Source organism: Eretmochelys imbricata, chromosome 22 (genome assembly GCF_965152235.1).
Source record: "Eretmochelys imbricata isolate rEreImb1 chromosome 22, rEreImb1.hap1, whole genome shotgun sequence".
NCBI lineage: Eukaryota > Metazoa > Chordata > Testudines > Cheloniidae > Eretmochelys > Eretmochelys imbricata.
The window spans coordinates 14,868,969-14,896,640 of record NC_135593.1 but is presented as its reverse complement, the minus strand read 5'-3'; the positions used below and the strand labels follow the sequence as shown (position 1 = coordinate 14,896,640).

General features: G+C 46.4%; 1 protein-coding gene across 1 annotated transcript; it reads left to right on the top strand.

The window, feature by feature from the left end:
• Nucleotides 1-14,564: 14,564 nt before the first annotated feature.
• HINFP (histone H4 transcription factor) lies at nucleotides 14,565-23,454 on the top strand. Its single transcript, XM_077839805.1, has 10 exons — nucleotides 14,565-14,780; nucleotides 15,429-15,608; nucleotides 16,339-16,565; nucleotides 16,964-17,075; nucleotides 17,935-18,087; nucleotides 18,916-18,993; nucleotides 19,096-19,216; nucleotides 19,412-19,550; nucleotides 21,003-21,127; nucleotides 21,917-23,454. The coding sequence occupies exons 2-10, from the start codon at nucleotides 15,446-15,448 to the stop codon at nucleotides 22,437-22,439; spliced, it is 1,641 nt and encodes a 546-aa protein (XP_077695931.1). The 5' UTR covers nucleotides 14,565-14,780; nucleotides 15,429-15,445; the 3' UTR covers nucleotides 22,440-23,454.
• The last annotated feature ends 4,218 nt before the right edge of the window (nucleotides 23,455-27,672 follow it).

Below are 27,672 nucleotides of genomic sequence, written 5' to 3'. Positions count from 1 at the left end.
CTGTCTCGATCTTTTTTCAGCAAGGAGATCTTTGACTGTGTGTTTTACTCTCACTCCTTGGTAAACTCGTTTGCCGTAGTCTGTAGGAACTAAACAAAGGGAGCATGTGTGAGCAGAATTCAGCCAGTAAGTAGAATAAATGGAATAACTTACCAAGGTAAGGATAGCCAAATTGCCAAGTGTCTTTAAATCAAGATGGGATGTATGCCTAAAAGATTATTATTTATTATTTGTATTGCAAAAGTTCTTACGAATCCCGCTTGTGGATCAGGACTCCATTGTACTAGGGACTGTACGAACACAGAACAAAACGACAGTCCCTGTCTTATGGTCTTGTTCATTAAGAAGTTATTGGGTGTGATGATGGCCACTGTCCAGCGAGAAAGACTAATTCTCTCTGTTGCAGGAATCAGTGGGTGAAATTCTCTAGCCTGTGTTACCCAAGCGATGACTAGGAGATCATAAGTGACTTACAATCGGTGGTTAAGATTTTCAAAGTTAACTAAGGGGAGTTAGCCATTCGGCTTCCATTCATCTCAGTCGGAACTCCTATCTGACTTTGAAAATTGGTAATAAGGTGCTTTTGAAGCCCGGGTGTTGATATTTAGCACAGACATTCATACTCTGAGGCAATATTACTGTCAGTGCAACACGGACAAAAAACTCCAAACCCAAATGGTCCAGCTAAAATACATTCTCATTACAATGCTTTTGATTAAACTGTGCTGAACTCTAGATAACGAGGAACTAGTTTCTCAAGCCCACTCTCTGTTTCAGTAGGTGGCATGGTCTAGCAGACAGGGAACTAAGTCAGGAGTTATGGGTTCTAGTCCAAGCACTGCCATTGACTGCTTGTGTGGAAAGCAGGTGAAAAGCACCATCCCAATGCAAAGGTAAAATAATTAGTAATTCTGAGTCTCATTTAGGCAGAGCAAATTCCATTAAAACAAAGAGTTGTTCCCTAGGGATGGGCTGTTTGAGAAGTCAAGGAGTTCCTGTCTCCTAGTCTTGTGCTCAGACCACTAGTCTTAGCCTTGTCCTTCAATGTCAGAGAGAATCTGTGGCCAGAGGAGTCGGTGACGGCTTTATTCTGCAGCTGCTACATACAGAGCTCATTAATTTCCGTCTTTCATTTTTGCGGCCTTCATATATAGTGGATGTGGGGTTTTCTAGGGGCAACAAGCTGCGGTTTTTCCATATCCTCATGTAATTTCTGATGCATCTTGGTTAATACCACTCACAAAATGTTACACGTCTGTAAAAAGGTTTAAGGTTGGTTTTTTAAATTATAAATCATGTGGTAAACTCAAGAGTTGCCTCAATCACACTAATTCTGCCCTGAAGTCATTTTCAGATCCTACTCACCAAAACAGATTAAAACACGTTTGAAATCACTAGCCCAAATCACAATGGAATTACAGAACAATGAGACAAAGAACAATTAGGCAGATATAGTAAAGAGGTAGTAACCTCATTTTTTGCTAACACTCACCACTGTTTTAACGAAATTTTTACTATCTTCTTACAATGAATAACTGTCATTTACATTCAACAAAATCCAGATAGTTTAAAGATCTTGATAACATCAATTAATAGTAAGTAATATCTAAAAAGTGTAACCCCACCGACAGAGTGGGTGCTGTATCCTTCCCTAGTGGCTGGTTCACTGGCGGATAACAGCTACTACTGCAATAGTGTTACTCCTTTGGCTCAAGCGGTAGAAGTCTATACTGTGCAGTATGTTGCCTTGCATAATGAAAAAGGTGGCTTGTTTGGTGTATATTTAAGATTCTATTATTAGTTCATTTAAAAAAAAAACAACAGACCAACACTGGGTGTGAGTTCTGTGTACCTGCGAGAGGCCTCTCTTCCCTTGACACACTGCCACAGCTGTGGTCAGCGAAAGTGATGCCCATCATTATAAAAGAGAGGGATATATTATAGATGATAGGGTACTGGACTGGGACTCGGGAGACCTGCCACTGCCCTGCTGGATGACCATGGCCAATTCATGTCCCTCCCTGTGCATCAGTTTCCCTATTTGTAAAATGGGGATAATGAAAATGGCCTTTATTTGCAAAGTGCTTTACAAGAGAAAGATCAAACATGCTAGATGAGCGCTAAATAGTATGATGGGGGGTGGGGGGTGAGGGTCCCAGGACTCTGGAACTTGTTCTCCACCCTCATTGGTCCAAAACTTGGTGACCTTCTGGGCATGTTGCAAAAGCCGTTTATTTGACAGGGTTTTGTGGGGAGCCTGTGGGTGTGTCTCTGGGGGTGGGGCTAATGGGGCATTTTTGTTGCTTTGATTTATCAGCTAGCTGAGCTAATTGATATTTGGGTGGTCACCACCCATTTGAACATTTAAGTTGAAGTGTTTGGGGCACCCAGAGGTTTATGTATGGGCATTTTTTATTGTTCTATAAACCTATAAGAAATAAATTATAGGCCAGATTCCCCATCGGTGTAAATCCGTGCAACTCCGTTAAAGTCAAGGGAGCAACACCAATTTGAAGGCACAGAGAACTTTGCCTTTTATATTATGTTATTATTTGGATTGGCAGGTTGTAACTTGGCCCAGCATATCTGATTGGTTAGAAAAGCAAATAATTTCATGCAAGACTTTTGTACTTAATTACTTGTTTTAATCTGAACCAAATATTCCCCTTGAACAGATCAAGATGAAAGAGCAAGTTGACTTGGTAGAAAATAGTCTGTTCTTCAAAGGAACTGAAAGCAGATGGCAGTGGTAAGATATTCAGAGACTTTGGGTCAAGTTAGGCAAAGCAGTTTTTTAAGGATGAAATTTGCCCTTGTGCAGAGAGCCAATGCAAGGCCTACGAACCACTTAATAATAATAATTAATAAATACCTCGCTCTTATATAGCACTTTTCAGCAGTAGATCTCAGAGAGCTTTACAAAGCAGGGATCTACATTAGCTCAATTTTACAGATGGGGAAACTGAGGCACAGAGAAGCAAAATGACTTGCCACGGGTTGCTCAGAAGGACAGTACCAGAACTGAAACTAGAACCCAGGACTCCTGAGTCCCAGTCCAGTGATCTATCCACTAGGCAACACTTAAGTCCCAGTGAAGCCTGCACAGGAGGGAATTTCACTCTATCTGAGTTTTGGAGAGGCATATCTGTTTGTTTTTTTCTGAGTACATCTCTGCAAAACTTTCCATTTGTTTGGGTGTTTTGACTGTAAATGAGCCCAGTGATGTAGCAGGGTACAATACTGAAGGTGACTCTTTTATCCTCTCCATTGGAGTCTGCCCACATAAAGAGCTCACACCTGTGGAAAGCAGTGAGGAGTTTAAAAAAGGCGTTTATTCAAATGTTACAAATGGGAAGTTGATGTTTGAGTTAATCCTTTTGAAAACAAAAAGATCTGTGTTTCCGGACAGAAAGTAAACACAAACGTATCAGAGAGGAAGTATCTGATCTCTTTAAAATTTTGGTTTACTTTGCTACATCTATGCTTTTCATCATTCTGGCTCACTTTATCATTTTAATACCTACAATATTGTTATCCACAGGTGTATTTAAACTCATAGAAACTTACGTAGGGTGAAATTTGAGGCTTTCGTGGTGTTGGGTCTTTGTGTTGGCCATAGGTCACAGAGTGTCTAAAATTCTCTTTGACAGGGCATTGTTTGTATTATTGTGATTATTTATTTTTAATCAAATTGTGTCTGTGGCCCCAGCCAAGGTCGGGGCTCCACTGTGCTAGGTGCTGTACAAATAAAGAATAAGAGACCAGCCCTGCCCTGAAGAGTTTACAGGTAAATAGACAAAAGGTGGGAGGGGAAGCAGAGCGGTGAAGTGACTTATAAAAGGTCACAAAGCAGGTCAGAGCTGGGAATAGCACTCACATCTTCTGAGTCCCCCTCGCACAGCTGTCTTCCCGCTGACTGAGTCTGACTCATCCACATATTGAGTCTTTCCGTTGACTCCACTAGGTATTGATTCAGGGTCCTAGTGAATAGGCTTTTGTTATTTCTGCTATAAACCCAAATGATTAAGGATATTTTCTGCTGCATTGGTCTGAAGCACAAATTCTGAGCCTGGGCATAGTTATTTTATATGCAAATAATTTCTAAAGTGTCTTAGTTCTAATAAAAATGTGTTTGGGCTTCTAATCAAGAAGCTATGAAAACAAGGTTTGCTAAAAAAACAAATGAGCAAGCAAAATTTTACAGGCGTGTCTGTGTGTATACATGTAAAATTGATTGCTTAGGGGTATTTTTAGGAAGTTTAAATATTTAATTTTAAACTTTTGAGTTGTTTAACTTTAAAACAAAACAGCTAATGCATATGATGCATCCACACTACAGATCATATGCCAAGGCACTACAGCAAAAGTGGACAATATATACATAACAGTACTTGCACTGAGAGTTTTCCACCTCTATACAGATGCCTCTAAACGTTAAATTAACAATTCTGTATTAAAAAAATAATTCTAATAGAAGTGCCCAAATAACATAGTATAGACCCCTCTTGATACGTTTTGACAAGTAAAATAATTACCTCAAGTGCCTTCTGTTTGAGTCCAAATAAAGGATTCAGGCCCTGATTCAGCAAAGCCCATGCCTAATTTTAAGCATGTGAGTAGACTCATTAACGTCACTGGGACTATTCACATGGTTAAAGTTAGGCATGAACTATTTGAATTGGAACTTAAGGGAAAAATATAGTCTTGTATTTGATGATTGCTAAAATAGCAATATTTTTTTAAAACTGCCATCAAAAATTCCTAAAAGATGGTATAATAAAACATAATCACTAGTGAGAATGACTGAGCAAACTAATATCTACAGTTGGGATTGAGGCCAGAGGAATTATTCTTTACAACAGTTCAAATTACAGGTTTCTGTTTTAGAAAACTATTCACTTTCCGATTTATATACTGTTATCCTGGATTTACACCGGTATCACTGAGATCAGAATTTGGCCTACAATTAAGAAAAATTTTCTCGCAGTGATATCAATTAGTTTGTTGAATAAGCTTAACAGGGAAATAGCAGAAAAGTCCTACTGCATTAGATCTTGAAAAACAGACTTCAGAAAAAGCCCTAGCAGACGAAGGATGGATTAGATGCACTTTTCTGTAGGGTAGGCTGAAAAAATTCCATTGTAACTTTTTTCAATAAAAAATGAGGTCTTGACTAAACAATTTTTTTTGTGAAATATGTCTTCTTTCCTCAAATATTTTTTGATTTCTCATCAGAATTCAAAGAACTCCAAAATTGAATGGTTCTTGGCCAAAAATTCTTGTGTTTTTTTTACAAAATGCTTAAATTTTCTACAGGATCCCTACCTCTCCTTCTCCCCCAATTTTCCAACCAGCTCTACTGTTCAGTCTGTTCCATGTCTAATTTCTGCCATTCTTTAAAACACACATAATATTGCATTTAGGGTGTTAAATAAATGAGGCCAAAATACAACAGAAGACTTGGAACCTGCTTCTCATTTACACTAAGTCCTCTTTACACCTCTCTGACAGTGTACCATGTGCACTATCAGAGCTGTATAAATGGGCCTTAGATAAATGGGACTCAGGCCCTACAGGATGTCAATCTCAGGCTCCAGGTACACCAAATGGATAAAGCTAGGTTGGACGGTATCATAAAACTTGTTTAGCAAGACAAAGCCAGCATGAAAAACTGATCCTCAAACTGCAAATATACATAAATTGCAACGATGAGCTAATCTTGTGCCATTAGAGAAAATATGCATTGAAGCAGATCTTAAATCCAAGCAATTCTGTAAACAGATTTCTAAATACCTGTAAAGCAATTATCAGTGTTCTAGAATTGAATGCAGGACCTAGTTGACTTCAGCAGTCAAATAATTTTTTCAACTGTATTATAATGCTACTTCTACTTTGCCCCTATTCACTACCGTCATCTCAGGATCTCAAAGTGGCTTGCAAAGATGGGGCATCATGAATCCCATTTTACCAGGGGGAACTGAGGCACGGGGAGGTGAAATGACTTGATCAAGGTCATACAGCATGTCAGTGGCAGAGTCGCCACCAGAATAGTCACACTCTCTGACCGGATGGATCCGTCCTTCTATGTACTGACGAAACTTGACCTGCAAGAGGTCAAGAACGCACATTACAAACTGTTGATGCAAAAGGAATTGGGTGAAAGATTCAATGGGAGGGGGGGAAATGATCTGTGCTGCAGGGGCTACTGAATGGGAGTGTTGTGTGATATAGCGGGAGGTAGCATAGCCCCGTGGCTGGGGCCCTGCTCTGGGATTCTGTAGGTTCTGTTCCTGGCTCAGACACTGACTAATCGTGTGACCGTAGGGAAATTACTTTACCTTTCTGCATTTTGGTTTCCCCCATCAGTCAAATGGGGATAATGACATTGTCTCACCATTGTGAAGTAAATATAATTATCAGTACCACTGTGGAGAGGCAGTGTTTCCTTGCGTGTAGAGCACTGGATTGGGACTCAGGACATGTGGGTTCTATTCCTGGCTCAGCCACTGGTCTGCTGGGTGACCTTGGGCAAGTAACTTCCCCTCTCTGTGTCTCTGTTACCCCATCTGTAAGATGATGCTCACCTCCTTTGTAAAGCACATTGAGATCTACGGATAAAAGTAGCATATAAAAATTAATAACTAGCTCTTATTATTATGAAGCTCTTTGAGAGCTATAGACAAAAAGCACTAGCTAGGTATCAGAAGAGCCCTGTGCGGATACAAAATTTGTATCTACATCTGATCCACAAATATGGTCTGTGGCTATAAAGCGAATATCCGCAGATTTGCAGGGTTCTAGGTATTCGGTTGCTTTCTCTTCGTCATCTGTGTGTGGCTACTTTTAGATGGCATCTCTCATACAACAGTACATTTGCTTTAGAATGACCCATGCAAGCCAAGCTATATACTGTGACCCCCTTTCCATAATACATTACCCCAATTCCACATCCTGAAAAAGAGTCAACAATTACTTGCAGGCTCTATCGTCAAATATTCTAGAATCTCATTAACTGATTTGACTTCTGTCATCAGTTCCTCTGGTAAATGTGATCCCATGTCCATATATAAATATAAATGTTTACATTTTGTCTTTACTATTGTCTTAACATAAACAATATCTCAGATGGGACAGGGCTGATTTCACTGTATTTCAAGTAAAAATCAAAGGAATTACAGTCAGGAATGGATTAACGTCAGTTCAAGGAATAAGCCAATTTTCATACCGATTCTTATTTAAATGAACCTGTTTACCCTGCTCTAACCCTGAACCATTGAAGCAAAGCACATGAATGTTATAGTGAAAGCTTCTTTTAAATTAGTGATTTTATTTACAAATAAGACCTTGATCCTGCAAACACTTATGCAAATACTTAATTTTACTCAGACGAGTAGTAGTCCTATTGAAGTCAATTGGTCTTCTCACATATGTAAAGTTACACAAGTGCTTAAGTTGTTGCAGGATCAGGGCCTATCTAATTTATCAATTACGAAATAAGGGCCCAGCACTGCAACTTTTTCTCACCTAGATAGATTCACATAATCAGTCCCCCTGAGTTTAGTGAGCCAGTGTGCTAGATCTGACACTGAGATATTAAAAACCTGAAATAACTGGCAGCAGAGAGGAGAGAACCTAACTTTGATCAGAATTTATTACAATTTTCCAGTAAGTTCTGAAAAAGTGCATTATGAAATACGTAAGCATCCTAAATTGTACTTAGAGAAGGCTGAAAATATTAGTTAATATTGCTAAAATACTGAAATATTGAAAAAAGAAAAGGAGTACTTGTGGCACCTTAGAGACTAACCAATTTATTTGATCATAAGTTTTCGTGAGCTACCTGAATGCATCCGATGAAGTGAGCTGTAGCTCACGAAAGCTTATGCTCAAATAAATTGGCTAGTCTCTAAGGTGCCACAAGTACTCCTTATCTTTTTGCGAAAACAGACTAACACGGCTGCTACTCTGAAACCTGAAATATTGAAAATACCAAACAGTGATTTAAAGGCATATTCCTTTCTTTGCCTTTCTACTTCAGTTCAGACAACAAGTAATGTGCCCATTCCCCTGTTTTCTTTTCTACTGTTGATATTTCAATTAACCATCAGTGAGATATACATTTTATTTTTGGAAAGTTTTGACAATGAAACTCACCAGTTTCCATTCTGAATGCTGCTGTGAATTTCCCCCTTTCAGACTCTGCAAGCTTTCTGAAAATGAACCGTCAGGAGCTTTCCAGTTGAGAATGAAGTCAATGCTCATTCTCCACTAATAAAGTTCTCTTTGAGCCTGACGGAAATGTATTTTTCACAATTTAATAATGTCTCTGAAATAGCTTCTTTGGGATTTGTTTAGATGCAAATCTTCCACTGTCTGTTTCACTGCAATTTGCATGGTCAGTGCTGATCATTCTCAAAGGTTTTTCCTCTTGATTAAAAAGACATTGTATGGGTGAAAACGGAATTTCACATGCTGATGGAGGAAAAGTTATTTACCATGAAAAACCTGTAAGTCATGCAGTGATCAGCAGACTCCATATAGCAGAGAGGAAAAGGGACCTGGCCAGACAAATTGTGGGGCTCAGGAAAATGCCATATTACTTGTAGCACAATACCCCAGCATAGGATCAGGGCATCATTTTGCTAGGCACTGTAAACACAAGTAATAAAACAACAATCCCAGCCCTAGGGCGCTCACAATCAAGGTTAGATGTTAAAAAATGTAAAAGAAATCTAAGGGAGACTCTCCATGCACTGCAATGGGCACTGGATTGGGTCTAGTGGAGTGGATTGAGACCACTGACCAGCTTCACAAAGACAATCACACCTTTCAGTCAATAACAATCTGGACCACAGATGACTAGCCATATGTCTTTACCAACCCATATTCAGTCCTTCCTGCTAGATGCTCTTTTCATAGCTCCCCAGGAAATGACCTTGGCTTGTTCCCCATTAGCATGCAAGAAGCTTCCATTCTACTAATACATTGTTGTCACTGTGTCTAGGTGGATAGTATTAGACTCCTTGCAGATAGCAATGCACTCTGATGAATTCTGCATTTCTGCTCTTCCTGAACCAAGAGGCAGAAACTCTATTTACTGTTTCTTCTTCAAATGTTATAGCTTATCCCTTGGTTCAGAAACTTGCCCTGATTATCAGTTGGGAGATCACTATTGTGTGACATTACTGGCCTCAACATGGAAATATGTCAGAGGAAAAGTGCAGTAAGAGGGACAAGGTCTGTAGTATTTTGTTCACAAGAACAGCAGGTTGTTGCTCAATATACTATGTCCTGCATAAGTAAACACTACATTTACCTATGTGAAATATTGCCAGTACATTCATCATAATCAAATAGTTCATTTCTTCTGGAATCTGTTGACAGCTCAAGGGTCTGCCAGTCCAAATCCATTCCTCTTTGTAACTCCACTGGCAGCATTACTGGAGGAGGGCTTTTATTTTTCCATCCCTCATTTGTTGTTTGGAGGAGTAGGGGGGGAACGGCTGCTGGCAAAAGCTGCTCCTGCCAGGCATGTCAAGAGAAAGAAAAGCAGCTCATGGGGAGCTGAAATAACAGAAAAATTGCAACTCCCTTCATGACATATTGAATCTACATCACTTGGCGTGTGTGTCTGGCCACGTAATGCAAAAAGGCAGAAGTCTGACAGCCCTGCCCCAGAGTTCATAGGCTAGGAGTCAGACAGGATGTAACAGAACAGACCAACAGAGTGGAGAAGGGTAGGAGGATAAGATAGAAAAAAACAGAGTTTAGCAGGAAATTATGTAGAACAAGCCAGCACCTGCCCCAGAGAGCTTACAATCAAGGTTCATGTCAAGAAGTAACAAGGAGCCAATAAAGCTTGGAAGGTGGTATTAGGTCACAGTAAAAGGAATATGTTTTTGCATACTAAGCAATAGTGTCACCTTTCTACCTGCTTACCTATTGTCAGCACTCCTCACTAGCCCTGTCTGCTTCCATCTCTTATTCCTGAATCTTATTTGCTTGATTTCTTTAGATCTAAAAGATATAGGTGAAATTCTGGCCCCATTGAAGTCCATGGCAGTTTTGTTATTGACTTCAATGGATCCAAGATTGCTCCCTAGAGTTCCAGAAGTATCTATTGACTCTAGGTGTCTTTGCTATCAATTAAAAATAATGGCATTAAAAAAACATTTGAACCTGCAGCTGCTCCTCATGCCAAGCCAAGAAAATAATGAACCAAAGATGAAATCAAAACCCAACCAATATCCTTCTTACCACAGACCCCAGTTCTTATCACACACCTGCCTTCCCAGAACATAGGACTGAGATTTTCAATGCAGTGTAGGGGTTTTAGGCACATATCTTCCATTTATTTGGTTTTCAGGATCAGGATTCATAATAGGAAACAGATATACAGCCAATTGAGTATTGCCCTGTAACCATAACAGAACCCACTGGGTCATATTACATACCTTACACCATCCCGTTTAATTTTTCTATTCTATTTGCCTGCCCCAAAACAAACTTTGCTAATAATTTACTAAGACAAAGCACTGGCCTAACAGATGTAATATTAATTCAAATTTTGATTTAAATCCATTGCTAAATGGAGAGCATTTTTGCTGTTTGTTGTTAAATAACATTATTTTATGTTGTGACACTGCTGTGACACTGGCCGATCAGATCATGCTAGACTGTTTTCAGGTCATTTCACTTGTGGATTAGTATAGATCAAAGTGATTAGTGCTTTGGGTGTTTAAACGTTATAAAACTGAAGGGATGTTACATACATTGTTTTAACTTATCTGTTCCTGTTATAACGTAATAGCAAACATTTAAAGCGTAAATACCCCTGTAACTAAATAACTCATCAGACATCAAAGAAGCCTGGTGGAATGCTAATGATGGACTTTATCAGAACGGCCACTGTGTGTGATGACCTGTAGTCAAAAGACTAAGTGCATTCCTCACTCATCATCATCAAAGGAAAAGTCCATGTTGGTAGAGAGACTGTCAGCTTGTCTTCTGTGAGAAGATATAAGAATGGATCCAAAGAAAAATCCTTCATCTCTGGACTGTTTGGATTCTAACAGGGCAGAATAGCTGAATGAGAAGACTGAGATCCCCAGAGTTATTCTGGGTAGCCCTGAAAGACTTTTGGGAAACTGGCCATTTATTACACCACTGCTACCATTTGAAGTTACAAATTGTGATTCATCTGTTGTTATATTTTACCTGCTTTAATTTCTCAATAAATCATTCTTTTTTCTTAGTAAACTAACTAGAGATTTATTAGCTATAAATTTGGCTGCCATCATTGTCTTCGGTATAAAATGTGGAGTATCAATTGAGCTGGGGTAAGTGGATGGTCTCCTTGAACTGGGAGAAACCAGCTGTGGTGTGATTTTAGATTTAAGTACCCTTTTATCACAAAGCCCAGTTTGTCTGAGTGGCAAGATAGGCTGGAGAGTCAAAGGGTCTATGACTCCCTGGCAAGACTGGTATCGTTCTCCAAATGTTCACATTTGTTACTGACTTGGTGAAATATAATTATAAAACATACCTCCAATTTGGGATGTCTGCCCTTGTTTTCTGACAATCTGAGGTAGGCACTCACAGTTGTGAGCAACTCCAGATAGCGTGACACATGTAGCATAAAGTTAATGGATAATAAAACAGTTAATTTACTATGTTTGACTGTGAACTCCAGCTGCCAGTAATTTGATTGATCCTTCTGGGATGAGTGGGGTTTACTTGTTTATACAACAAATGACAATGTTTGCCCTGTTTACCATGGTGACCAACTGTAAATTTCAGTTAACATAACATATTGCAGGATTTCACACTTTGTCAAGTTACAGAGGAAAAAGAGCCAGCATATGAAATCTCATGATATACTCAATGCTTGGGCCCCAAAGCAACTACTAAAGCCTAAAGTTAAGTATATGCATACACGTTTGCATGATTGGGCCCCTTACATTACTTTTGATATCTTCAAAAGTGTTTTACATCTATTAATCAATCCATACAACAACCCTGAGAGGCAGGTATACTGATTGTGAGATAATATGATATCAATAAGCCCTCAGTCCAGCAAAATAAACTTAAGAATATGCTTAACTAAGAGCAGATGGGTAGCCCTATTGAAATCAATAAGTTTTTAAGGGCTTTGCTGGATCAAGTCCTATATATAAGCAAACAAGTAAGCACAATCTTAAGGTGGAAGCAAAACACTTTAAAAATATGTAAGAAAACCTCTATAAGAAATGAAACCTACAATTTGTCCCCCCAGCCACACACCTCCCCCCCCAAAAAAAATTTTTTAACAGTTTTCTTTAGAAAGTTTGCAACAGACATGTTTCTTTAAATAATTTGTATCTTTCCATTGTGGGTGTAGACACCTGTTTATTTGGTACTCAAAAAAAAAAAAGCTGGGGTACTGGCATTGATATTATCTCTTAACAAAAATGACACTGAACATTAAGATCTTGATCCTGAATTCCTAATTTAGCAGCAGATGGAGGTAGAAAACACCAGTAGTTAGATGGACTTTGCAAACAGAGAGAAAAGGGGGGAAAAGGTTGTTCAGATTACGGCCCACAAAAGTTTGCAATGCCCTTTAATAGATGATGCTGAAAATAAATGTGATACACATTGTAGAGCACCAAAGAAACATGTTATAACCTTTTTTGCCTCATTGTTTATGATCCAGGTTACACACACACACATACCACAGGAAGAATAGAAAGCATTGTTCTCAAATAAGATACTGCAGGAAGGTTTCAAAGTCCCAGTGATGTGTATCTGTTTTCACAGCAGGATTGCTATTTGTATTGACTGACTCAGAACTTCTGCCTCTTATTTGCCTAGTGTTATTTGCATGAATTTTCGCATTGGCCTTCATGATTTTCAACATTAAATAAAAGATGAACCCAATAAAAAATATGAATATTTTGGGGATAAAAATCGTATTCAGTAAGTTTCAGAGGCTTATCCGCTGCCCTGCTCCTCTGGCCCAATGGTGCATTTATATCTGAATAATTATGATGGAAACAGAAGCTGTGACCATGAGGTTCACTAATGATAAATCATAAATCGGTCCCAGAGAATGAGAGAGTTCCTGAAGATGAGGACTAGGTAACATTATTTCCTAACCTGATGTTAAGGCTTTGGGCCCAGATCTTCAAAGGTATTCAGGTGCCTAATTCCCATTGATTTGGGAATTGAAGATTTGGGCTTTAGAATCATAGAAATGTAGGACTGGAAAGGACATTGAAAGTGAGGTCATCTAATCCATCCTCCTGCCCTGAAACAAGACCAAATATATCTAGAACATCCCTAACCGGTATTGTCCAACCTGTCCTAAAGAACCTTCAATGATGGGGGCTTCACAACCTTGATTGGTAACTTATTCCAGTGTTTAACTATCCTTATAGTTAGAAAAATTTTCTTAATATGTAACGTTAATCCATTTTGCTGCAGATTAAGCCCATTACTTTTTGTCCTACCTTTAGTGGACATGAAGATCAATTGATCATCATCCTCTTTGTAACAACCCTTTACTTAGTTGAAGACTGTTATTTGATCCTCCCTCGGTCTTCTTTTCTCAAAACTCAACATGCCCAGACTTTTTAACTTTTCCTCAGAGGTCAGGTTTTCTAAACGTTCTGTCATTTTAGTTGCTCTCCTCTGGACTCTCTCCAGTTTTTCCACCTCTTTCTTCAAGTGTTTTGCTCCTAACTAGATATGCATGTTTCAGAGTAGCAGCCGTGTTAGTCTGTATCTGCATATAGAACAGGAGGACTTGTAGCACCTTAGAGACTAACAAATTTATTAGAGCATAAGCTTTCGTGAGCTACAGCTCCCGTTCGTTGGATGTTTCATTAAGTGACGAGTTTTGTGTGTGTTTGCAGTGAGTGCAGGTTTTGTGTTTATTAGTGTAGGTATGTTAATGTGGTGTGCAGAGCGCTTTGCAGCAGTGACAGCTCTAGTACCATAGGCCTAGAATGGCTAAGGGGTCATTGGCACAGTGGGCTCACTGATGTGCGTTTCTACTGGGGTCAGAGACAGATCCGGTGGGAGGTCCCCGCACGGGTTGCACCTCGTGCCGGCAGGGGCGATGGGGCTCGGTGCTGTAGGAGAAGTGGCAACGGGTGGTTGATTCTCACCCCCAGCCACTTGACAGGGGTTGGTGTCCTCTGGCGACTGCTCTCACAGCCCTGACCCTGGCTGCTGGGAAGGTCAAAGGGCCTCTGAAGCCAGAGTTCAGAAGGTCAAAGGTCAAGAGGTCACCGAGATGCCTGACTCCACCTACCCTGAGGCGCACGGGGCGGGGTCAAGCGGCCGGGCTCACGGACAGTTACTAGCCCACAGGCCTCAGACGGTCACGGATAGGCTGTAGTGGGTCAGAGTTCAAAGGTCAAATGAGAAGTGGTCGGAGCCACTGAGTTTTCCGACCTCTGCCGGGGTCAAAGGTCAAAACGGAGACGTAAACGTTTTCAGCATCTCCCCCTCCCGAAAGGGCCTCCATTGCTTATTTCCGCTTCCGGAGCCTTTCTCGGGCACTTCCGTGTAGACCGGGAGCCGGAACCTTAGTGTCCCGGCCTGGCGGGGGGCGTTTCCGGCCGAGGCCTTTCCGCCCGACTCCCCGCGCGGCCGCCCCTCGCTCGGATTGGCTGCCGGGCTGGGAGGAGGCGCTGCCATTGGCTGCGGAGGCGGCCGGCCTTGCGGTTGCTGCGCCCGCCCCCCGGCGGGCCCGGAGCTGGGAAGCCGGCAGTTGCCGGCGCGAGGAGCCGCCGGTAAGGAGGGGTCGGGTCCTTCCCCGCCCCCTCCCGCGGACAGGCCTGGCCGAAGCCGGGCCCGGCCCCGCCCCCCGCTCTCGTGGCTCCCCGCGGCAGGTTCCCCACGTCTCGGGACCCGCTGTCCCCAGCCCCCCCCCACCCGCCCCCCGGGGCTGGGGGAGCCGGGCCCCCTGGGTCCGATCCGGTCGTTGCCCCCTGCGGCGGGGGCAGCCCCTGCGCTGTGACCCGGGCGGCGGCGCTGGACCGCAGGGTTTGCGTCCACACGGCGCCCCCTGCGCTCCGGGGCCGGCGGCGGGCTCCTGGCGGCCCGCGGGGGAGGAGGGTGTTGGTGGGGGACGCTGGTGTCTCCTGTCTCTGGATTTTCCTGGCGCTCCTGCCTAAATCTTATTCCAGATGTGGATTGTCACAACCCCCCCCCCCCGAGACTCCCCCGGGGCAGGGGCTGGATCTGCAAAATACAACGTTGTGCTGTGTTGCCCCTCTGAGCTGACCGCAGTCACAGTTCTCTCCCCATTGTGCCATGGCCCACGCTGCATCTAGGAACCCCCACGGCTTTGTAGAGGGCATCTTTTTTGGTGGTGGTGGTTTTCTGGGTGACTGAATGGCGTGCCAAACATTTCCTGTCTTTGTAACACCATCTCTCAGTGCCTAAAGGTCGGACCATGCCTCCTGGGAAGGCCGGCAATAAGGAAAAGCTGGTGCTCCAGTGTGAGTGGGAGATGTGCACCTATGTAGCCTCTAAGATGGAGGAGTTTTGTGATCATGTGTCGGAGCATTTGCAGCTGCATCTTCGTGGGGAACATAGGGATGAGATGAACCCTCTTGGTAAGGGACCCTGAGTGCAATTAAAAACTATAACTAAAATTGGACTCTTGGGTTGGAAGAGCCATAAGGTGGGTCATCAAGCTCCCTTCATTATTCTGAACCACCCTGGTAGACATGGAGAAATTTCAATAGTGAATTTCCTAGTGAGGGTGATGCCATAGTGTCCACTGGAGATAACGTGTTCTGCATTCTGGTAAGAAAATAAACTTTCCAGCGGATCTAGTGAGCTCTGCTGTCAATTAACCTATAAACCCTTAAATTGTAATCCTCTTCATTATGTGACTTCAGTTAAATCTATGCTGGGCTTTTCAATGAGATGCTTAGCAGTGTTAACTGATATATATTTTTAAAGTGTGATACATAGTCTAACATTCTGAGCACTGGACTGGGATCTGTGAACACCTGAGCTATTAACAGAGCTAAGGAGATTTATTTTTATTTTTGTAAATAGTTGATGTTTATATTGATTGTCTTGAGTGCAAGGTATTGGCTGCCTCTGTAGTGGATCATAAGCCAGAGGCTTAGCCTTCTAGAACAGAGTCCAGAACTGAACAAGTAGGAAGATGAGAGTTCTCTTCTCACCATAAGTAGGTGGTTCCACCAGTTGCAGGGAAGGAAAGCTATGAAGAAAGCTTGCGTCTTTTCTTGCTCATGGGGACTTAAGCTTTAACAGGGAGACAGTTACTGACAAATCTGTAGAAAACGAATGTGTTTCCTGTTTATGCTGCAGAAGAATACACCTGTCTGTGGCAGGAATGTGGCTTCTGCTCCCCAGAGAGCTCTGTAGACCTGGTCCGCCACGTTTACTTCCACTGTTACCACACTAAGCTGAAGCAGTGGGGGCTGCAGGCCTTGCAGAGCCAGTCAGATGTGACCCACTGTCAGCTGGACTTCCAGAGCCGCAACATCATCCCTGAGATCCAGGAAAACTTCTTGTGTCTGTGGGAGTACTGTGAGGTGAGAGCAACAGGGAGGGGATCAGCCCTCCTAAATCCTGTCTGTAGGTGTGCAGTCAGGTGGGAGCAGGAGAAAAGCAGGGCTTAGTCTCACACAGTGTCAGCAAATCTCCAGTTCCTGAGCATTCAATGTGGTGTAACCCTTGAGATCTCAGCCCAGTTCAAGTGGGGGCACAGACAGGGCCTTACGTGGTCCAAGCCAACAAAATCTCTGTTCTAGGGTAGGGAGATGGTCTCAGCATTACGAGCACTGCAACAATTTTGGATGCCTGGATTGTGCTTTTCTGTGTTTTCCCCAGGGGAGAGGAGGGAAGAAGCTCTGTCAAAGTTGAGCTGTATCAGAATTGCTAGTATGCATGTGCTGACCAATATTCTTGTGTCTTTGTCTGCCCGCAACAGAGATCTTTTGATAACCCTGAATGGTTCTACCGGCATGTGGAGGATCACAGCTTCTGTTCAGAATACAAGGCAGCTGGGAAGGAGAACCATGTGGTCTTTTGTGGCTGGAAAGGTATTTGATTTTATTTATGTTACAGTAGCACTTAAGAACCCCGGTCATGGACCAGAACCTCGTTGTGCTTGGTGCTGTACAAACACGGAACAAAACACAGTCCCTGCACATGTGAGAACTTGAAAGCTCTCCTGGGGCGAGGCTGGGGAGCAGCTGACAAACGACAAGGCTTTGCACTTCGGTAGCTCCTTTCCAATGAGGCTCTCAAAGTACTCTCCATTTCCCCACTGGTTGGCTCCAGAAACCAAAATACAGTGTCAGCTTGCTGGGGTGCCCACGGTATGTCAATGTAAGAGTGAGGAATATAACCTGGGACTCTTGCTTCTTAGTCCCCAGCCCTTTTGATTTAGACTTCCCTCCTTCCTTTGCTAAGGGGTTCTCAGTCCCTGGAGTGTAAAACTGCCCAAGAACTTCCCAACCCCAGTCAGAGAATTGACTGGAACCTGCCCACCATGGGTGGACTCAATATCCGGTGATTCCAGTTGAGGCATTTAATAGATGGTATCAAGGCCTCTGAACAGAACAGCAAGGGGGAAGTGCTGGTTTAACTGTAACAATAACTGCTGTCTTTCATGTGGACATGATCATCTCAGCTGCTCATGTGTCCCGTGGAATGACAGATCTATGCTGTCTGTAGGCCTGTATCCAGTCTTCTACATATCTGCAGCATGCTTGGCCTGGCTCTCCACTGGGGACAGCATTAACCTCCCACCCAGCAGAACAGCAAGTTGAAAGCTTCTGCGTGGTTTGGGGCTGTTGAGTCCAAGGCATTTTCCTCTGCCTGTGCTACTGAAAGTTTCTTGGAGCTGTCCGGTCCTTTGCCAAGGAGCTAACCAATGTCTCTGCCTCTTATGCTCAGACTGTGACTGCACCTTCAAAGGACGCTGTAAGCTGCGGGAGCACCTGCGCAGCCACACGCAGGAGAAGGTAGTGGCCTGTCCTACCTGTGGCGGGATGTTCTCCAACAACACCAAGTTCTTTGACCACATCCGCCGGCAGACCGCCCTGGATCGTAAGTGCCTGAGTGGGGGTGGGATTGTCCCTGATCTACCCTGTTGCTTCTAGCTGGGTCATTTGATTTGTCAGCAGCTATCTCTGTTCTAGGAGCAAGGCATTAGCAGGGCACGAGCACTGTGAATAGTGGCACTGATTGGCTCTCAGGCTCACCGGAGAGACCAGCGGCTTGAATAGGCCATTGAGACTGAATTCCTCTCTCAGGCAAGGGTGGGGCAGCACGGGAGAGGTTTGTCTTGCAGTATCCCGTGCCATTCTTGCTCTGTGGACATGGGACTAAAGTCTCAGGCTGGCAGGCAGACCCTTCTGCCAGTGCTACATTCATTTAAAATCTCCTTGAGCTCCTTTGTGCCATACTGGGTGCTGGAGTCATACTGTGCTGTGCATTCTCCGCTTCAGGCTGGGCCTGTAGCTAAAAGTGAAAGGCGTTGCTGGTCTACCCATAGCTCCCTGCAGGGGCCCTGTCTACATTTCCAGCTGTCCCTGTATGTCCCCAGCTCCCATGCATCTCATTCCTGGTTAGACTTGTTTTGTGACCATTCTTGAAGGCAGTAGAATTGGTTCTGGGGTTGCTTCCTGAGTCATGCGGTGGTAGCACTGGCAGGACTGTGTTCACTGGAAGGCAAGACACTGGCTCTCTAGCCAGGGGCAGCGCCCACAGTGGCTGTGAATGAGGCAAAAGGGCGTCTGGCTCTGATATAACTAATTCTCTTCCTCCTGTGTGTTGCTATCTGTGCTATATTCTCTCTGCTTTGTTCTTTCTGTCCTTTCCCCTCCCCCTTTGTGCACTCTCTTCTCTCTCCCCCACCTTTCCCCACTGTTACAGAGCAGAGGTTTCAGTGCTCCCACTGCTCCAAGAGGTTTGCTACAGAGAGGCTGCTGCGTGATCACATGAGGAACCATGGTGAGTAAAGGCCCTTCTCTCTCTTCCAGCCGTCGCTCTGGCAAGTGCATTCCCTCTCCCCACTCCATGGTGATGGGCTTCCCTCTCGTTTTTCTCGAGCAGTAAACCACTACAAGTGCCCCTTGTGCGACATGACCTGCCCACTACCCTCCTCCCTGCGCAACCACATCCGCTTCCGGCACAGCGAGGAGCGGCCTTTCAAGTGTGACTACTGTGACTACAGGTGGGGTCCCTGTGATTGTACTTCCCTAGAGGGGAGTGGGTCTGGGGTTCAGAGGTGGGGCCTGGGTCTGTGTGGGGTGAAGGGAGGGCAGCTGGGCTGTCAGGGGCTGGGAGAGAAGCACTGATGGGCCGGGAAGGAGAATGGGGTAGGGGTCTCTCACGCATTTGGCTTCATTCCCACGTTCTTTCCTTTCAGCTGTAAAAATCTCATTGACTTGAGGAAGCACCTGGACACTCACAGCAAAGAGCCAGCCTATCGCTGCGAGTTCGAAGCCTGCAGCTTCACTGCGCGCTCCCTCTGCTCCATCAAACTGCACTACAGGAAAGTCCACGAGGTGGGGAGGGAACCAGGGGATCTGCTGCTGTTCCCACTGTTTATATTGCAATAATATTGAGAAGCTCCAAGTAAGGTTGCGGTCCAGTGTGCTAGGTGCTGCAGATACACGTCGTGAGAGATGAGCCCTACACTGAAGAGCTTGCAATCTAGATAAAGATAAAAACTGAGAGGAAGGGAATGCTGTCCTCCCTGCTAGACAGATGGGGGGAGCGAGGCACAGAGAGACCAAATTACTTGTCCAAGGTCATACAGGGAGTCTGACAGAGCTGGGATTTGAATCCACATCTCCTGACTTCCACCAGACCATTCTTCCTCCCAAACCCGCCCTAGCCCTCGAGGTGACCATAAAACCCTAATGGAAATTTCAGCTTCATTTTCCTCACCCACCCATGAACAATCCATGGTCACACGTGGTATCCATCAGCTCCGGGAGGAATTGACTCTTCTATCCTTCCTGTTCCTCTCTCCACCTGCTGCAGTGCTAATGGCTAAACGGGTTCGGATGAGACAACACAAGTTATCTGGGGAGGGTGGGTCTCTCATGACTTTCCTTCTGGCTGTCTGGTCTCTTTTGATCTCTGCTCTCTGGCTGGGAACAGGGAGTTGCTCCCCCTTCCAGTGCAGGGTCGAGGGCAGGAAGAGCAGCAGTTTCATAGATTCGTAGATACTAAGGTCAGAAGTAGCAAAGATGTACTGAACGGTAGGTGAGCCCTGGCAAGCAAGTAGCAGGTCCCTGCACTGAAGACACTAAAGACGCAGAGAACACTGACCAGAACTGGGCATACACACCCAGTAATTCAGGCTATGTGGTGTGTTAACATGTTTGCCTAGAATCTTGCCTGCTTTTTCCTGTGGCTATAAATGGTGGCTGATGGGATTTGAGTGGGAGTTCTCCATTCTTGGCCACTATCCACTAACCTAGCAATTGTGCTAATTTTATGAGCCGTCAGTTTGTATCTCCTTCTGCTAATCCCTTGGGAGCACTGGTTGGGGTCTGCCTGCCCCTGTTCCTCCCTGCATGGCTGACTGCGTGTGTTCTGCTGCTACTCTCTGGCATGGGGCAAGCATTTTAATACCTGTATTTCTACAGACATGGGTATGGCTCCAGTACTTAGCCCTGCCTCGGTGCAGGGGACAGGACTAAATGACCTACTGAGGTCCCTTCCCGTCTGACATTTCTATGATTCTGTGGCCGCTTTGCAAAGCAGTCCCAAACAACTAGCAGTCGGGGCACAGGATCTCCTAGGTAATGAGATTCCCTCCATCCCATGGATTGGAAATGCCAAGCCCATCAGAAGTGTTACCAGTCCCCACTCCTTTGCCAGAATGATGCTTGCTATAAAACTTGTAGGATGTTTGTTCCTCTTGGAAAGCCTGGCTTCCCACAAGGCAGCTTGGGTTTGAATCCCATGACATTTACATCCTTCCTTTCTTCTCGCTCCCTCCCCAGGGTGACTCGGAACCCCGGTACAAGTGCCACATCTGTGACAAGTGCTTCACACGTGGGAACAACCTCACCGTGCACCTAAGGAAGAAACACCAGTTCAAGTGGCCCTCGGGCCATCCTCGCTTCAGGTACTGGACCTCCAGCCCCTCCTGTGTGCAAAGCTCACTACCTCTCTCAAGCCACAGGGGGCAGTAGGGGACAGTCACGCAGGGGTGGAGGGCGTTGCTCCTGGGTTCTCTGATACTATGGTGATGGGTGCCATATCAGTACCTAGATAGCAGCCTCCAGTGGCAGATCAGAGACAAGGGCTGCTGGGCAGCAGCCACACTAATGCGGCTGGATCTACTGGGTTGCTTGTGGAATTCGCAGGCTCACGCTGCAGCCAGATCCAGCTCTCTTCAGCCTGAGAGAGTCACCCCAGTCTAAGCCCGGTCAGGTTTTGAGGATGCCTTATCCGGTGTAATCTCCAGCAAACCGCAGTCTCCCCGAAATGTTCCAGGGCTTAAAAGGGTGAGGAAGCAAAGGAGGGCTCTCAAATTTGCCCATGGAAACTGGACAGGACAAAGAAACCAAACCTGGCCTGAGTGGAGATGTAAACCCTCTATCTGGCATGCGGCTGCTAACTGTTAGGGGCTGGGGATGAAAGGATTTACCTTCCCTGACAACGCCCCCCCCCCCCCACTGCACTGCCTGTTAACACTCTGGGCGCTGTGTGCTGGGATGTCTGCCCCATAGCAATATCAGTGCTGCAAAATAACCTCCTTCGGGTAGCAACTGCCACTGATCGCCACCTAGCCTGGCGTTGGGTGGGCTAGCACGCTGGGCAGCACTCCAAGCAGTCAGTCCTCCCTCGGTAACTGCACAAGGCATCTGCCTTCCAGCCCCGTTCTAACCCTCCCTCTCTCTGGCCTGCCCAGGTACAAGGAACACGAAGACGGCTACATGCGGCTGCAGCTAGTGCGCTACGAAAGCGTGGAGCTGACTGAGCAGCTGCTGAAGGACCGGGAGAAGCAGGGCGAGTTGCTGGATGGCACGGCGGAGTGCGTGGTGCTGACAGAGGGTGAGGGCAACTTGCAGGGGATCATCCTGGAGCCACCGGCAGAGGCCTCCCTGGAGGAGGCCAATGACATGGAATCACAGGTGGCCCCGCTGCCACCACCGGCCTATGCTGCTGCCAACCCTGACCCAGCTCAGCAAAGCACCTTCCCGAGAGCTGAGGCCTCGCCAGACCGAGAGTCCAGCGCCCCGCTCGGCCCCATCATCCGTGTGGTGAACAGGACCAACGAACGTGGGGAGAACGAGACGGTGTACTACGTCATGGCCAACGCACCCTCAGAGGAGCAGGCAGCAGTGCCTGGCGGCCTGGCCGGGGAGCCAGAGGAGAACGTCATGGACCGCCTACAGAAGACAGCTGAGGAGCTGGGGATACAGATTATGTGAGTTGCCAGCGCTGCCTCCCTGCACTTTGGCTTCAAGTAATTCAGGTGTCTCTCCTGCTTGGGAGGGCAGGGATGGAATCACAAACACTCTCCATCACCCCGCTGGGGTCCCTCCTCGTCCTTGATCATAAACCCAGAGGAGTTGGTGCTGCCTGCGGGAAGGTTCTGAGCACGTCCCCACCCAGCCTCAGCTGTCTCCCTTTGCCCTCCTGTCACTGAGGAGCAACTGCGCTGTGCTGGGTGACCTGATGGAGGAAAGCTCTGGTCAGCGCCCAGTGGGTGAGAGGGATTGAGCTCCCTTCCACCAGCCTGGGAAAGGAAGGTGGCAGTGGATGCTGGGAGCAGCCTTAGATATTTTCATGGCAGGAAAGGGGATTCGAACTGGGAGGAAGATGTGGAATAGTCTCCCAGCACAAACGCTTTGTGACTTCAGTGCCCTCCATCCCATGGGGAGAGGTTTGGGCTGTGTCCCTCCCTACACCCCAAAGGTCCCTGGCAGATAGGTCAGACTCCTGCTGCTAAGAGACTCAGTCCCTGTGCTTGCTGAGAGCCCCGTGCTCAGCCAGAATCTCCACTCCTTTGGAGCTGCAGGTGGATTAGCTTACCTCCTGAGATGCTGTTTGGCCTTAAACAGGCTCATTCTGTCCAGTTTCTCGTTGCCCTCGGGTGAACAAGACGTCCTGACCCTGTCTCAGACATGTCGGAGTGTCCACTTTCTAGCTTGCTCAAACAGATCCCTTATCAGTATTTGCATTGACACTGCCCCATCATCTTGTTGATCTGAGCAGGGGACAGCCGAAGGGTCCATTTGTCCCTTTGCAGGTTGCTGCTCCCCCATGCACTGGTGGGGAGCTGGTGTAAGCTGGGGGCACCCTTCTCAACACTCGGGGACCTTTGTGCTGCCTTCGTCCTCCCCTCGGGTTCTTGCTCAGGGGTTTCCCCACGCTGGGGCCTGGGCTCCTGGCTGTGCAAAGTAAGTGCTTTTATAATAAAAATAAATAAATAAAAGCCCTGTGTTCCAGGTCAGGTTTCAAGTGTGTGGTGTCTGCCGAGGCCCTGTCAATGTGGCTCTTGCATGCCCTAGTGCAGGGATGGGACCAAGCAGTTGGGGATTTTCGTGACCGTATCCTTGTAATATCCAGGGTGCCGGTGACACTTGAGCTCTTACCATATCTCTGTGGTATGTCCAGTGATACAGAGCCATCTTCATGCGGCTGGAATCCCCAGCTTCGGCATCGGAGTGTCTACTTTTGCTCTGTGCCTCCCATAGCTTTGCACACGCACGCTGTCTCATCAGATAGGATATAGCACTCCCCCAACCTTCTTCCCTGCACGTGGACTACTCTGCCATTCCCATTGACCCAGAAACCTTTCCTTGCTGTAACATAAGGATCACTGTCGACTTGCAAGCAAGTCTCTACCATGGGACCAAGCTGTGCTAGCTGGCCTCTTTTTCTCTCCTGGGATCCCAAGGGGTCTCAGTTCTAAACTTTGGTTTGTAGATTTGGGAGACAACTCTACAACCCTCCTGCCCTCCAAGTCATCATTAGATGTATTTGCAATACCCTCATCAGTAAGGTGTTGACATACCATGCTTGTTAGGAGGTTTCTGTCTTGGCTAACCTCCAGCATGGGTAATTATGGTCTCCCGAGCCACTAATCCTCCTGGCCTTTTCAGCGGAGGACACAGTTCTCATCTTCCTTTCCTGAGCCATTATATCGCAGTGTTATGGGGAATCAAATAGTGCTGCGTTTCCTCCCATAGCTGGGCACATTTCAGGGGCAGACAAAGTGAGGCCCACTTGAAAAGTTTGTTGTTGGCTGAAAGGCATGAGCCAAACGTCATGTTGGGGGTAGTTTTTAGCAGGTCCATTGCAGATTGCTGTTGTCTAACTTGGGTTGGTTCTGGTTGCTTGACAGCCTGACCCCATCCTACTGGGATGTGGCAGGAACATGGCTGTAAAGTGCAGGTAAATAGGAAGCTCTGTCCCACCCTCGGACTGGTAGACGGGCTCTGGTGGTGATCAGTTCCCTTGGAGGTGCTGTGCTCTTTCTAATCCTGGAATAACCTTCCCTGCTCCAAGCTGAGCCCTCGAATGGGGGCACCTGCTGCTCTCCCAGGACAGCTGTAATCGCCTTAACCAGCGTATTATGGAGCTTGTCTTACTGGGGAGCTGCCCCCTGGTACTGAGGGTGCAGCAAAGACGGCCTCTGCCAGCTGCATCTGGGGCCATGGAAGGTTCTGAAACCTGCCTGCCTGGCAGACTGACAAGGAGCCTGGAAGAGCTGAGAGCCCAGGTCAGGGCTTCTCTGCAGCCCAGATCCCTGGCTCTGGGACAGCCAGCCCAGCATGCTGTCATGGAGCTGGGGCTCCCATCGAGCTAGGTGGAAAATGATCATTCTGGCTTGTGGAGGATTTTGAAATTGCGGGTTTCGTTTTGGAATCTCAGGATCCTTCACGAAGCAGGATTACCGTTCTCTGCCCAGCTCTGACTGGCCTTCCCAGGCTGAGGGGCTGTCAGCATGCACATCAGCACCACTTCAGTTAAAGCAGGGCAAACCCCTGTGTGGGGAGGTCTTATTTCAGTGTAAGGGGGGCATTTTGGTTTTGTTTAAACGTGGTTTGAATGACTTCAGCTAAACTGCAGGAATCCTAGTTTAAACCCTAATAAGTGACCACATGGCCTTTGGCACTGGCTTAACTAGATGGTTTAAAATCGCAACTTAAGTTAAACTGGTGTAACTCTGCCCTTCTGCTCAGGGCCAGCCTGAGTCAGGGCTTGGATGGGAGACCTCTAGGAAACCAATGTGATTTGGATACTCCTCCCACAAAGCAAGTGCCCCACCTGGAGACTCCCTCTTTTGGATAATACACTTGTGCTCATTAGAACATCCCATGGTGCCATTGTACCTCCCTGCAGTTTCTACTAGATACAGAATTTTTCTTCACTTCCTGTCCTAAACTGAGCAAGGTGTTGCAGTGCCCTGCTGGGCCTGTAGTTCTGGCATGCTTGGTGGGGGATTTTCCAAGTAGTTCTTCCATTGGGATTTGCCAGTGGCAATAATTGAGGCAGGATTCTTGCTGGCTCACTGGAGAGCCCTGAATGGAGGGACCCTGAAGGGAGTCGGTTTTGTGCAGCAGGTGCACGGAAGTCAGGTATCTTGTTCTGCTTATGACTCCGGGAAACAATTACTGTGTGTAGGCTCAACGGACCATCCTCCAGCAATGCAGTGGGATTGTGGCCTCAGCAGCCACTGTGGTGTGGTGGTCGCTGCCTTTCCCGTTCCCTGCTTGCGTAGTTCAGCAGAGCAAAAGCCACTGAAGCTCCAGGTTATTTCAATGGAGAAATCACTTTACATTAAACCCCCAGCCATCTGCTCACTTTCTAATTACAAACCCACTAAGAGCATAATTCACAGTGGTGTCCTGAAAGCAGGAGGTGGTGGAGGGCAGCACCCAAAGGGATGCTCTCTCTTCAGAATGTAGACGCTCACATTGGTTTCTCGTCCTTCAGATGCTAAGGGAATGCCCATGCTATGGAGATTATACCAGCATCGCCCCGTAACATAGACGCAGCCTATGTCACCGGAAGGAGTTTGCTTGTGTAGGAACACCACCCTCTGAACAGCTAGCCATGTCAATGGAAGCATTCTTCCATCCACATACCTGTGTCTACACTGGGCTTTTGTTGGCCTAGCTATGCCAGTCAGGCTTGGTTTCTTCACACGCCTGCCTGACATACTTATGCTAATGTAACTTTTGAGTGCAGACCAGGCCTGAGTAAAAGTGGGGAGGTGGGAAGGAAGGTGAGTGTCTGTTGGACAAATTTCAGAGGAGCAGCCGTGTTAGTCTGTATTCGCAAAAAGAAAAGGAGTACTTGTGGCACCTTAGAGACGAACCAATTTATTTGAGCATAAGCGTTCGTGAGCTACAGCTCACTTCATCAGATGCATCCGATGAAGTGAGCTGTAGCTCACGAAAGCTTATGTTGGACAAAGTGTTCCCAGGCAGAGGTGGGCAGGGAACACAACCCCTCTAGAAATAGTTCAGACAGTCGTGATCAAAATCCTCTAGTGGTCTGGAGGCCTGTGTCAAATGGGTTTCTCGGTCCGATTCCCCACAGACAGAGATCAGCACTGTGTGCATGCACGCCCCTTCACAACTGATACGTAGCCTCTGCAGAGGGGACAAAGGCGTGAAGGGGCCCTGGACACTGTGTCCCACCCCAGAGGTGGAGTCCCAAGGCTGGGGTGAAGCACGCTGCCAGGAGGAGTGGGGTAAGCTTGCCCCGCCCATGCTGTAACTGGCGTGGATGGTCGGAGGATTTCCGGGTTGCTCAGCTGGCTCTGAACTCCCTTAAGTGCTCATGCAGCGAACAGCGCCTCCATAGAGGTTCAGCTCTCACATCCAGGCTGAGAGGAGACTGGACAGGGAGGCACCTGTGCATGTCCCAGAGGTCAAAGGCTAGTTTCCACCTTTCAGCTAGGTGAGTCCCACCTTGTATGCTTGGCATAACCTGGTTCTGATCAGTTGTACCAAGGATGCCTTCGCAGCAAGAGCATTCCAGGCAACAGAGCCTAGCTGGCACATTGAAGAACCAAATCTGTGCCAAAAGCTGCAGTGAATTGGGATGTCTCTAGCTCCTTTCCATGGCACTACTCAGGTCAAGGAGCCTGGGGCTCCACAGGTGAATATAGGGGCAATGCAGCTGTCCCTGGCATGGACCAATAGAACCTAAGGTCAGGAAATACCGTAGGGCCCAGTCTGAAACTTCACTGGTGCTCCTCTGTGGGATTGTGGCCTCTGGGGTCTTTAATTGCTGCAGCCACAGCATAGGCTGCAGAAGGTAATCGCTTTGCCAGAGGATTATCTACAGGGAAGAGAGAATGGGGATTAAAAGGAAGCCTCTTCCGTCCCCGTCCCCGTCCCCGTCCCCCCCCCCCCCCCCCGTCCTCCCCCAGCTACTGGACCTGTAAGGTGTCTCTGTCCTGAGCACATGGAAGCGAAGTTCCCTTCCGCCATGGGAAGGCTGGGTCAGGACAGAGCCAGACCCTGCTGGCAGCCAGCTCAGCCCGGTCAGAATCCCCAGGGTGAGGGGGAGATGGAAAAGCAAATACTACCTGTCTTTTGAAAGCTGGAGTCCAAGGCCAGTGGGAGAAGGACTGGAAACTTCAGAACAACTAAAGAGGGCAGTGTGTGGAAAGGGCACTGCACTGGGCCTGTGATGAGCACC

Excerpts from the sequence above, each read along its gene's own strand:
- HINFP (XM_077839805.1), top strand. The coding sequence starts at position 15,446 with ATGCCTCCTGGGAAGGCCGGCAATAAGGAAAAGCTGGTGCTCCAGTGT. Across the intron at positions 16,566-16,963 it reads GTCTGTGGGAGTACTGTGAG|AGATCTTTTGATAACCCTGA; the intron begins GTGAGAGCAACA and ends TGCCCGCAACAG. Across the intron at positions 21,128-21,916 it reads TCGGGCCATCCTCGCTTCAG|GTACAAGGAACACGAAGACG; the intron begins GTACTGGACCTC and ends TGGCCTGCCCAG.